Raw genomic sequence first — 12,298 nt, 5'->3', positions numbered from 1 at the left:
TCCGGCCTGGGCAACAAAGCAAGATTCCGTCTCTAAATAAATAAATAAATAAAAATATTTAGAAGACATCAAAAAATATATATATACACGTATACATGACCGCCACCCCCTCCCTGGGGGCGGCTTCTCCCTGATGCCATCACAAACCCTCCTGCTCTACTGGTCTCCCTAGATTCCCAAGTGATTGTGCCATCAGACCCCCTGGGAGGGGCCCCCTGGGAGAGGCAAGGGAGGGGCCAGCCAAAGGTCAGTCCAGCACTAAAGGATCCCCACCAAGGGCCGTTCACCTGCCCCGGGAACTCAGAACACACATGACTCGCCCCACTTGAGCTCAGGATCCCAGCATTACGCGGGGCACGCTGAGCCCCAGATGTTCCTGACCCCTTTCCAGCACCCTCCATCCTTGCAGAAGCAGCCACCATGCCAGTCTCTAAGTGCCCGAAAAAGTCGGAGTCCCTGTGGAAGGGATGGGACCGGAAGGCCCAGAAGAACGGCCTGCGGCGCCAGGTCTACGCTGTGAATGGCGACTACTATGTGGGCGAGTGGAAGGACAACGTGAAACACGGTGAGTGGGACTCCAGGACGGGTGGCCAGAGTGGGGTCGTAGCCACGGTGGGCAACAGGGCCAGGAAGGCAGCGTGCAGAGCTCACTGGGGATATGAGATGTGTCCCCAAGGCTCCCCCAGGATGAGTGCTGGCCCAGGCCAGCTGGGGGCCTCCACATGCTGGGGCTTCTGAACAAACTCAGCCCTGACTTCAACAGAGTGAGGGTCTCAGGACCAGCAGTGGACAGAGGGTCTTGAGAAACTGGCCTGTCCCCAGGGCTCTGGGACCTAGGGGGCTCAATTCCTGCCTTCTGAGACTTGGGTTAAGCACTGGGCTGGCTGGCAACAAGAAAAGACAATCCCCCCGAAACCAGCTTGCCGCGGGGTTCTGGGCTTTGCATTCATCTGTGATGCTCTGCAGAGGGCTGAGCTCCAGGCACAAGGGAGGACCCCCTACTCCATCCCCCAAGGAGGAGGAGCCAGGGCTCAAGTCTGACTAGCAGGGGGCAAAGGGGTCCTGTTAATACAAACTAAATCCTGATTGGGGGAAAAAAAGAAAGAAAAAAGGCTTTTATTTTTAAATGTGGCGCTGTTGCTCACTCCAGTCTTGCAATTCCAGACTGTGTACTCTTTTTTTTTTTTTTTTTTTTTGAGAGGACAAGGCCTTGCTCTGTCTCAGAAAAACAGGCTGGAGTGCAGTGGTGCCTCGAGATCCTGCAGCCTCAAGATCCTGGGCTCAATCCTCCTGTCTCAGCCTCCTGAATTGCCGGGATTACAAGTGGGAGTCACTGTGCCTGGCTAGATTCTGTGCTTTTTTTTTTTTTTTTTTTTTTTTTAAGACGGAGTTTCACACTTGTTGCCCAGGCTGGAATGCAATGGCACAATCTTGGCTCATCACAACCTCCACCTCCTGAGTTCAAGCGATTCTCCTGCCTCAGCCTCCAGAGTAGCTGGGATTACAGGCATGCGCCACCATGCCCAACTAATTTTGTATTTTTAGTAAGACGAGGTTTCTCCATGTTCGTCAGGCTGGTCTCGAACTCCCGACCTCAAGTGATCCACCCTCCTTGGCCTCCCAAAGTGCTGGGATTACAGGTGTGAGCCACTGAGCCCGGCCCGATTCTGTGCTCTTAACCACCCTGCTCTCCTGCCTTGCTGGGTTAAGTGCTTTGGAGTCAAATAAACCCGGGTTAGGATCCCAGTTCCAGGCTGGGTGAGGTGGCTCACATCTGTAATCCCAGCACTTTGGGAGGCCGAGGCAGGCAGATCACCTGAGGTCAGGAGTTCAAGACCACCTTGGCCAATATGGCGAAATCCCATCTCTACTAAAGAAATACAAAAATGGGCCAGGCGGAGCCACGTGCGGTGCGCCACTGCACTCCAGCCTGGGCGACAGAGCGAGACTCCGTCAAAAAAAAAAAAAAGTGCCTGAGTGTATTTTTCAGTTCTTGTGGGTGGCATATGTTGTGGACAGAGCCCTGTACACTGCACAACCCAGCTGTACTGCAGAGCAGTTGTGAAGCTTCAGGTAAGTTATTTCCCATTCACTGGATCTTGGCCTCCCCATCTGTGACGGGACAGTGGGCTTCCATCTGTGTGAGTCTTGCCATCCCTTAGACCTTGGAGGTGTAGAACTAACGCCGATGGGTCAGGGGCTGCAGAAAGCAGACATCAGAGAACTGAGGCCCCCTCTCTTCAAGACACATGCTTTGACCAAGCTGAAGTGAGTTACTGTGGTATAAGCAGATCGGAAGCAGTCAAGACAGTCGTCACAGAAGTTGAGGACAGAGTGGCCTGGTGGGTCCCCACACCGCTCATTCATTCACTCCACAAACACTTACTGAGCTCCCAATCCATTCCAGGCCCTGTGTGGGGCATCCAGCGTAATCCTAACCCTCAGGGAGCTTACTGTGTTGCAGAGAACCTGCCCAGGAAGGTAACATGCTCATTTTACAGATGAGGCACATGGCGCTCAGAGAGAGGAAGTAACTTACTCAAGGTCAAGGGGCTATAGGTGGTGGCATCTGGATATGAAGGGGACCAGAGAGGAAACATGAAGGAGCCATGAGAACACAGACAGTGGGAGAGGTGATGTTCCAGCTGAACCAAACAGGAGGTGAATGAGTTCACCAGGCAGGGGGCATGCCTGCTAGGCAGTGCAGCTAGAATTGGGGGATGCTCTGGAGGACTGAGAGGGTACTGGGCATGGCAGTGCATACCTGTAGTTCCAGCTACTCAGGAGGGTGAGGCGGGAGGATTGCTTGAGGCTAGGTATTGGAGACCAGCCTGGGCAACGTAGCAAGACCCCATCTCTGCAAAATAGAATACTTTTTTTTTTTTTTTGAGACGAAGTTTTGCTCTTGTCACCCAGGCTGGAGTGCAGTGGCATGACCTTGACTCATTGAAACCTCCGCCTCCTGGGTCAAGCCTGATTCTCCTGCCTCAGTCTCCTGAGTAGCTGGAATTACAGGCATGTGCCACCACACCCAGCTAATTTTTGTATTTTTAGTAGAGACGGGGTTTCACCATGTCGGCCTGGCTGGTCTCAAACTCCTGACCTCAGGTGATCCGTCTGCCTCGGCCTCCCAAAGTGCTGGGATTACAGGTATGAGCCACCGCGCCCGGCCTTAGAAAATAGAAAACTTGGGCCAGGCGCGGTGGCTCAAGCCTGTAATCCCAGCACTTTGGGAGGCCAAGACGGGCGGATCACGAGGTTAGGAGATCAAGACCATCCTGGCTGACACAGTGAAACCCCGTTTCTACTAAAAAATACAAAAAACTAGCCGGGCGAGGTGGCGGACGCCTGTAGTCCCAGCTACTCGGGAGGCTGAGGCAGGAGAATGGCATGAACCCGGGAGGCGGAGCTTGCAGTGAGCTGAGATCTGACCACTGCACTCCAGCCTAGGCAACAGAGCGAGACTCTGTCTCAAAAAAAAAAAAAAAGAAAGAAAAGAAAACAGAAAACTTAAGGAATTAGCTAGATATGGTGGTATGCTCCTGTAATCCCAGCTACTCAGGAGGCTGAGGCAGGAGGATCACTTGAACCCAGGAGTTAAGAGAGGCTGCAGTGAGCCATGATTGCGCCACTACACTCCAGAGTGAGACCCTGTGTCAAAAGAAAAGAAAAAAGAAAAAGAAAAAAGGAGACTGGAAACCAGTGTGGCTGCAATAGAGTGAGCAAGGGGCGAGAGAGCGGGCAGGTCAGTAGCACCAACCATATAGGGTCTCACGGGCTGTGATAACATTTGCCTTTATCCCAGAGGCAAGCAGCAAATGGCTTAAAAGTGGGGGCTGGACAGGCACAGTGGTTCACGTCTGTAATCCCAGCACTTTGGGAGGCCGACACAGGCAGATTATGAGGTCAGGAGTTTGAGACCAGCTTGGCCAACACAGTGAAACCCTGTCTCTATTTAAAAAATACAAAAAATGAGCCAGGCATGATGGCACATGCCTGTAATCCCAGCTACTCGGGAGGCTGAGGCCGGAGAATCGCTTGTATGCAGGAGGCAGAGGTTGCAATAAGCCGAGATCGCGCCACTGCACTCCAGCCTGGGCAATAGAGTGAGACTCTCTCTCAAAAAAAAAAAAAAGTGGGGGGGTGCCATGCTTGGTCACTGCTTATATCCTCATCATCCTAACACCCGGCGGGGAGGGGTGCACCAAATATGTGTAGCATGAATAGTGAGTCCACATGAATTAGGAATAACTGAGTTCACACCGACTTCACAATTTGTATTGAGTACCTACTATGTGCCAGGAGCTATGCTAAACTCTGTGGAAATGTAGCAGTGAAGAAAACAAAGATACCTGTTCTTATGAAGTGTATGTTTAGCAGGGCTAGACCGACAACAAATGATAAATATAATAAGTAAATAATATACTATGTTAGAGGTGGTAGGTATACATGTATGAAAACAGAAAAACAGAATAGGGTAATCTGAGTTTGCAGAATTAAATGGTGGTCTCAACTCAGTGAACAGATGAATTCTGTCAAGACTTGGAGGAGAGGGCCAGGCACGGTGGCTTACGCCTGTTATCCCAGCACTTTGGGAGGCTGAGGTGGGTGGATCACGAGGTCAGGAGATCGAGACCATCCTGGCCAACATGGTGAAACCCTGTCTCAAGTAAAAATACAAAAAATTAGCCGAGCGTGCTAGCGGGAGCCTGTAGTCCCAGCTACTCGGGAGGCTGAGGCAGGAGAATGATGTGAACCCGGGAGGCAGAGCTTGTAGTGAGCCAAGATTGCGCCACTGCACTCCAGCCTGGGCAACAGAGCCAGACTCTGTCTCGGGGGAAAAAAAAAAGAGACTTTTGGAAGAGAGGGAGTAACTGAGTGGATGTTGGCAGGGACTAGGATAGAAGGTGGCATGACCAACTGGAGCAGAGGAACATACCTGGGGTGTTCAAGGAACAGCCAGGAGGATGGTGTGGGTGAAACAGAGTGAGGAAGAGGAGGAGGTCAGAGAGGTTGAGGGCTGGCAGGGCATGGTGGCTTACGCCTGTAATCCCAGCACTTTGAGAGGCCGAGGTGGGCAGATCACTTGAGGTCAGGAGTTCCACAACAGCCTGGCCAACGTGGCAAAACCCAATCTGTACTAAAAATACAACAAATTAGCTGGGTCAAGTGGTGAATGCCTGTAATCCCAGCTACTAGGGAGGCTGATACAGGAGAATCACTTGAATCCGGGAGGTGGAGGTTACAGTGAGCCAAGATCATGCCACTGCACTCCAGCCTGATTGCCAGAGCAAGACTCTGCCTCAAAAAAAACAGGCCCAGCATGGTCCCTCATGCCTGAAATTCCAGCACTTTGGGAGGCCGAGACAGGCAGATTGCCTGAGGTCAGGAGTTCAAGACCAGCCTAGCCACCATGGTGAAACCCCATCTCTACTAAAAATACAAAAATTAGCCAGGTGTGATGGCAGGTGCCTGTAATCCCAGCTACTCAGGAGGCTGAGACAAGAGAATTGTTTGAACCTGGGAGGAGGAGGTTACAGTGAGCTGAGATTGCACCATTGCACTCCAGCCTGGGAGTTTCCAAGAGCAAAACTCCATCTAAAAAAAAAAAAAAAAAAAGTTGTGGGCTAAAGAAGGGTAGTCAGATCATACAGGACCCTGTCAGCCACGGTAAGAACTTTGGATTTGACTCTGTGACACAGGGAGGATTTACAGCAGAGGAATGACATGATCTGATTCATGTCCTGTAACACCCATGCTGGCTATTTTGTTGTGAATGAGGTGGGGGCAGCAAGACCCCTCAGAGGCCCTTGCAGACATCCACGTGCGAGACGACAGCGTCAGCAAATCAGGAGAACGAAGCACCCCATAAAAGCAAATTATTAGAAAGGCAGGAGTGGAGCCAACCTCAGGGAAGGCTTAGAACAACTTCTCCATCTTATTTCTGCTTCTCCCTGGCTGGCCTTTTTTTTCTCTCTTCCTGCAAGTATACCTCTGCATGATACACATGTCTATCAGCATCTTAGTGACAGGATGGAGGAATCCTCTTCACTTCCTGATCTAGTTTCATTTTGTTTGAGACACAGTTGTGCTCTGTCGCCCAGGCTGGAGTGCAGTGCTGCCATCTCGGCTCACTACAACCTCCGCCTCCCGGGTTCAAGCCATTCTGCTGCCTCAGCCTCCCAAGTAGCTGGGACTACAGGTGCGTACCACCATGCCCAGCTAATTTTTGTATTTTTAGTAGAGACAGGGTTTCACCATGTTGGCCAGGATGGTCTCGATCTCCTGACCTCATGATCCACCTGCCTCAGCCTCCCAAAGTGCTGGGATTACAGGCATGAGCCACTGTGTCCGACCTGTTTGTTCTGAGACAGAGTCTCACTCTGTCCAGGCTGGAGTGCAGTGGTGCAATGTTACTCACTGCAGCCTCTGCCTCTGAAGTTCAAGCAATTCTCCTACCTCAACCTCCTGAGTAGCTGGGATTACAGGCACACACCACCACACCAGGCTAATTTGTGTCTATTTAATAGAGACAGGGCTTAACCATGTTGCCTAGGCTAGTCTCGAACTTCTGGCCTCAAGTGATTCACCTGCTTCAGCCTCCCAAATTGCTGGGATTACAGGGGTGAGCCGCCGTGCCCAGCCTTAGGTCTCCAAATCTTGTACATCTTATAACAAAAAGTATGCACCCTTTGACAGAACATCTCCACATTTTCCCCACCCCACCAGCCCCTGGTAACTGCTATTTTACTGTTTCTATGAGTTTGACTTTTTTAGATTCCACATACAAGTAAAATCATGCAGTATTTGTCTTTCTGTGCTTGGCTTAATTTCACTTGGCATAATGTCCTCCAGATTTATCCATGTTGTCACAAATGGCACGTTTTCTTTCTTTCTTTCTCCCTTTCCTTCCTTCCCTTCCTTCCTTCCCCCCTCCCTCCCCCTCCCCTTCTTTCTTCCTTTCTTGGAGTCTCACTCTGTCACCCGAGCTGGAGTGCAGTGGCGCGACCTCGGCTCACTGCAAACTCCGCCTCCCAGATTCAAGTGATTCTCCTGCCTCAGCCTCCAGAGTAGCTGGGATTACAGGCGTGCACCACCACGCCCAGCTAATTTTTGTATTTTTAGTAGATACCAGGTTTCACCATGTTGGCCAGGCTGGTCTCGAACTCCTGACCTCAAGTGATCAGCCTGCCTCAGCCTCCCAAAGTGCTGGGATTACAGGCATGAGCCACTGCTCCCAGTCCCCATAAGATTTTTTTTTTTTTTTTTTGAGATTGAGAGAGAGAATCTCGCTCTTGTTGCCCAGGCTGGAGTGCAATGGTGTGATCTCGGCTCAGCTCACTGTAACCTCCACCTTCCAGGTTCAAGCAGTTCTCCCACCTCAGCCTCACAAGTAGCTGAGATTACAGGCACCCACCACCACACCTAGCTAATTTTTTATATTTTCAGTAGAGATGGGGTTTCACTGTGTTGGCCAGACTGGTCTCGACCTCCTGACCTCAGGCAATCCACCAGCCTCAGCCTCCCAAAGTGCTGAGATTACAGGTGTGAGCCACTGCACCCAACCCCCCCATAAGATATTTTTACACCCATTTTACAGCTGAGGTATCTGAGGCTCAGAGAGACCCAAGGAATTAGCTTACTTGGTTGAGGTCACAAAGCTCAGAAGGAAAATGTTGAATTTGTTGCTGGGTTACCAAGGACCCAGACTTGAATTGGCCAATATAGGTACTCCACAAATATTTTATTCATCCTTTCATTAAATATGTATTAAGCTGGGTGCAGTGGTGTGTGCTTGTATTCCCAGCTCTTCAAGAGGCTGAGAAGGGAGAATCTCTTGAGCTCAAGAGTTCAAGACTAGCCTGGGCAACATAGCAAGACCCTATCTCTAAAAGAAAGAAATGCCTGGTGTGGTGCCTTGTACCTGTAATCCCAGTACTTTGGGAGGCCTAGGCAGGAGGATTGCTTTAGCTCAGTAGTTTGAGACCAGCCTGGGCAATATAGAGAGACTCCACCTCTATAAATTTTTTAAAAAAAATTAGCCAGGTGGAGTGGCATGCACCTGTGGTTTCAGGTACTCAAGAGGCTGAGGTGGAAGGATGATTTGAGCCTGGGTGGTTGAGGCTGCAGTGAGCTGTGCACGTTAGCATAGGCAATACAGCCAGTCCTTTCCTATCTAAAAACAAAAAAGAAAAAGGCCGGGGCAGTGGCTCATGCCTGTAATCCCAGCACTTTGGGAGGCCGAGGCGGGCGGATCATCTGAGGTTGGGAGTTTGAAACCAGCCTGACCAACATGGAGAGACGCTGTCTCTACTGAAAATACAAAATCAGCCGGGTATGGTGGTGCATTCCCGTAATCCCAGCTACTAGGTGGGCTGAGGCAGAAGAATCGCTTGTACCTGAGAGGTGGAGGTTGCAGTGAGCCAAGATCGAGCCATTGCACTCCAGCCTGGGCAATGAGTGCAAAACTCTGTCTCAAAAAAAAAAAAAAAAAAGTCTGGGCATGGTGGCTCATGCCTGTAATCCCAGCATTACAGGAGGCCAAGGCAGGTGGATCACAATGTCAGGAGTTAGAGACCAGCCTGGCCAATATGGTAAAATCTCATCTCTACTAAAAATACAAAAATTAGCTGGACATGGTGGCAGGCGCCTGTAATTCTAGCTACTGGGGAGGCTGAGGCAGGAGAATCTCTTGAACCCAGGAGGTGGAGGTGGCAGTGAGCTGAGATCACAACACTGCACTTCAGCCTGGGTGGCAGAGAAAGACTCTATCTCAAAAAAAAAAAAAAAGTTAACAGGTATTAGTCACCTACAACATGCTATCGGGGGAACCCCCCGCCCCGATATTCAACGTGGGTTCTTTTCCATTTCGCTAAGCATCGATTGGTCTGTGAAATAAAGGGAAAGAGTACAAAAGAGAGAAATTTTAAAGCTGGGTGTCCGAGGGAGACATCACATGTCGGCAGGTTCCGTGATGCTCCTGAGCCGTAAAACCAGCAAGTTTTTATTAGCAACTTTCAAAAGGGGAGGGAGTGTACAAATAGGTTGTGGGTCACAGGGATCACATGCTTCACAAGGTAATAAAATATCACAAAGCAAATGGAGGCAGGGCGAGATCACAGGACCACAGGACGGGGCGAAATTAAAATTGCTAATGAAGTTTCGGGCACGCATTTTCATTGATAACATCTTATCAGGAGACAGGGTTTGAGAGCAGACAATCTGTCTGACCAGAATTTATTAGGCAGGAATTTCCTCATCCTAATAAGCCTGGGAGCGCTACAGAAGACCGAGGCTTATTTCATCCCTTCAGCTTCGACCATAAAAGACAGCTGCCCCCAAAGGGGCCATTTAGAGGCCTACTCTCAGGGGCGCATTCTTTTTCTCAGGGATGTTCCTTGCTGAGAAAAAGAATTCAGCGATATTTCTCCTATTTGCTTTTGAAAGAAGAGAAATATGGCTCTGTTCTTCCCAGCTCAGCAGCAGTCAGAGTTTAAGGTTATCTCCCTTGTTCCCTGAACATTGCTGTTATCCTGTTCTTTTTTCAAGGTGCCCAGATTTCATATTGTTCAAACACACATGCTCTACAAACAATTTGTGCAGTTAATGCAATCATCACATGGTCCTGAGGCGACATACATCCTCCTCAGTTTACGAAGATGATGGGATTAAGAGATAAAAGTAAAGAGGCATAGGAAATCACAAGGGTATTGATTGGGGAAGTGGTAAGTGTCCATGAAATCTTCACAATTTATGCTCAGAGATTGCAGTAACGACAGGTGTAAGAAATTATAAAAGTATTAATTTGGAGAACTAATAAATATCCATGAAATCTTCACAATTTACATTCTTCTGCCATGGTTTCAGCCGGTCCCTCTGTTCAGGATCCCTGATTTCCCGCAAGAACATGCCAGGCACAGTTTTGTTTTTTTGGTTTTTTTTTTGAGATGGAGTTTCGCTCTTGTTTCCCAAGCTGGAGCACAATGACGCCATCTCGGCTCACTGCAACCTCCGCCTCCCAGTTTCAAGTGATTCTCATGCCTCAGCTTCCTGAGTAGCTGGGATTACAGATGCCTGCCACCATGCCCGGCTAATTTTTATATTTTTAGTAGACACAGGGTTTCACCATATTGGCCAGGCTGGTCTCGAACTCCTGACCTCAGGTGATCCACCCGCCTCAGCCTCCCAAAACGCTGGGATTACGGGCATTAGCCACTGCGCCCAGTCTCCAGGCACAGATTTTCAGTGCAGTGAACAAAACAGACCAAAGTCTGTGCCCTCCTGCAGCTCACATTCTCCTGGAAAAGACAGACATGTGACACCAATCAATAAACAAAGAGAATTACCTCTGGCCGGATGCAGTGGCTCATGCCTGTAATCCCAGAACTTTGGGAGGCCAAGGTGGACGTATCACTTGAAGTCAGGAGTTTGAGACCTTCCTGGCCAACATGGAACCCCATCTTTACTAAAACACAAAATTAGCTAGGTGTGTTGGCTCGCGCCTATAGTCCTAGCTGCTTTGAATGCTGAGTCAGGAGTATCTCTTGAACCTGGGAGGCAGAGGTTGCAGTGAGCTGAGATGGTGCCACTGCACTCCAGCCTGGGTGACAGAGAGAGATACTGTCTCAAAAAAAAAAAAAAAAAATGAAACTTTCTTGGCCTTCTCCTGGGAATTGGGTGTCTAGGATGATGCGCAGAGCCTGTCCCAGCTCTCAAGATTCATCCAGTCGGGGACCCCTGAGGCTCAGGCAGGCACACCACCCCCACCCCTGGGCGGCCACGTCTGCAGCATTGCCCATCTGTGTGTCACCAGGGAAAGGAACACAGGTCTGGAAGAAGAACGGAGCCATCTATGAAGGGGACTGGAAGTTTGGGAAGCGCGACGGCTATGGCACCCTCAGCCTTCCTGATCAACAGACAGGAAAATGCAGGAGAGTCTACTCAGGCTGGTGGAAAGGTGATAAGAAATCGGTGAGGAGGGCTGCCAGACAGGCTGTGTGTGTGTGTGTGTGTGTGTGTGTGTGTGTGTGTGTGTGTGTAGGGGGAGCCAAGAGAGGCCGGGGAGAAAAAAGAGGGGAGGTCTACAGGGAGGAGGACAAGGTTGTGGTGCGCGTGGGAGAAGGAAGGGGTGGAGGAATTGCAAAGTTTCTCAGAACAAAATCCAGGAAACAGGAAGCAAGAGAAGGCCAGGGAGGAGCTCACAAAACCCTGTGGTTGCAAGGAGCCAGCCGGGCTTGTGGGGACAAAATTGCCTCCACCCTCTTCCCCCTCACTTCCTGGCTTTCTTTTCCCCAGGCATCTCTTTCTGAGAATCTCCCTTCTGCTGGGACTGGATAGAAGGGGAGGTAGGGAAAGTGGGAGCAAGAGGGCAGAGGACAAGAGAGGAGCGTCCCGAGGGGCCGAAGCCAGCCAGAGGCGCGTGCTCAGCCCAGAAACACCCAAGCTGGGCACAGGTTACCTCCACCTACTCCCACCAGTGTGGAGGAATCCTCACCATCAGTCATGGAGACACAATAATAAACAGTATTGCAACTGAGCAACTACTATTGTGAGCCTGAAACACATATTTAAAACTTTTTTTTTTTTTTTTGAGACAGAGAGTCTCGCTGTGTTGCCCAGGCTGTAGTGCAGTGGTGTGATCTTGGCTCACTGCAAGCTCTGCCTCCCAGGTTCATGCCATTCTCCTGCCTCAGCCTCCCGAGTAGCTGGGACTACAGGTGCCCGCCACCATGCCCAGCTAATTTTTTATATTTTTAGTAGAGACAGGGTTTCACGCCTGGTCACCACGCCCAGCCTGAAACACATATTTAATATTCAGTTAACTCTCACAGCAACAGCTCATCATCATGATCATGCCCGTTTTATTGATAAGTAAACAAGCTTGAAGAGATGAGGTGTCTTGTAACTGCCCAAGCGGTTCACCTTGCCCACGCCTGGCCCTGAGTTGTATTATTTCTCAAATCAGTCTCCCTGAACATTCTGGCTGCAGAGGTTTTAAGGATAACTTGAGGGCCGGATGTGGTTTCTCACACCTGTAATCCCAGCACTTTGGGAGGCCAAGGCAGGTGGGTCACAAGGTCAGGAGATCGAGACCATCCTGGCTAACACAGTGAAACCCCATCTCTACTAAAAATACAAAATAATTAACTGGGCGTGGTGGCGGGCGCCTGTAGTCCCAGCTACTCAGGAGGCTGAGGCAGGAGAATGGTGTGAACCCGGGAGGCGGAACTTGCAGTGAGCCAAGATCCAGCCTGGGCGACAGAGCGAGACTCTGTCTCAAAAAAAAAAAAAAAAAAAA

General features: G+C 50.1%; 1 protein-coding gene across 1 annotated transcript; it reads left to right on the top strand.

Moving 5' to 3' along the window:
• The first annotated feature begins 249 nt into the window (after positions 1-249).
• Positions 250-11,337, top strand: MORN3 (MORN repeat containing 3). The gene is made up of 3 exons (XM_025402852.1): positions 250-565; positions 10,814-10,971; positions 11,296-11,337. Exons 1-3 carry the CDS (start codon positions 421-423, stop codon positions 11,335-11,337), a joined length of 345 nt encoding a protein of 114 aa, XP_025258637.1. The 5' UTR covers positions 250-420.
• Positions 11,338-12,298: the final 961 nt, after the last annotated feature.

The sequence above is a fragment of the Theropithecus gelada genome, chromosome 11 (assembly GCF_003255815.1).
Source record: "Theropithecus gelada isolate Dixy chromosome 11, Tgel_1.0, whole genome shotgun sequence".
Classification (NCBI taxonomy): domain Eukaryota; kingdom Metazoa; phylum Chordata; class Mammalia; order Primates; family Cercopithecidae; genus Theropithecus; species Theropithecus gelada.
Note: the sequence above shows the minus strand (reverse complement) of the source record. Positions and strands in the feature narration are given on the sequence as shown.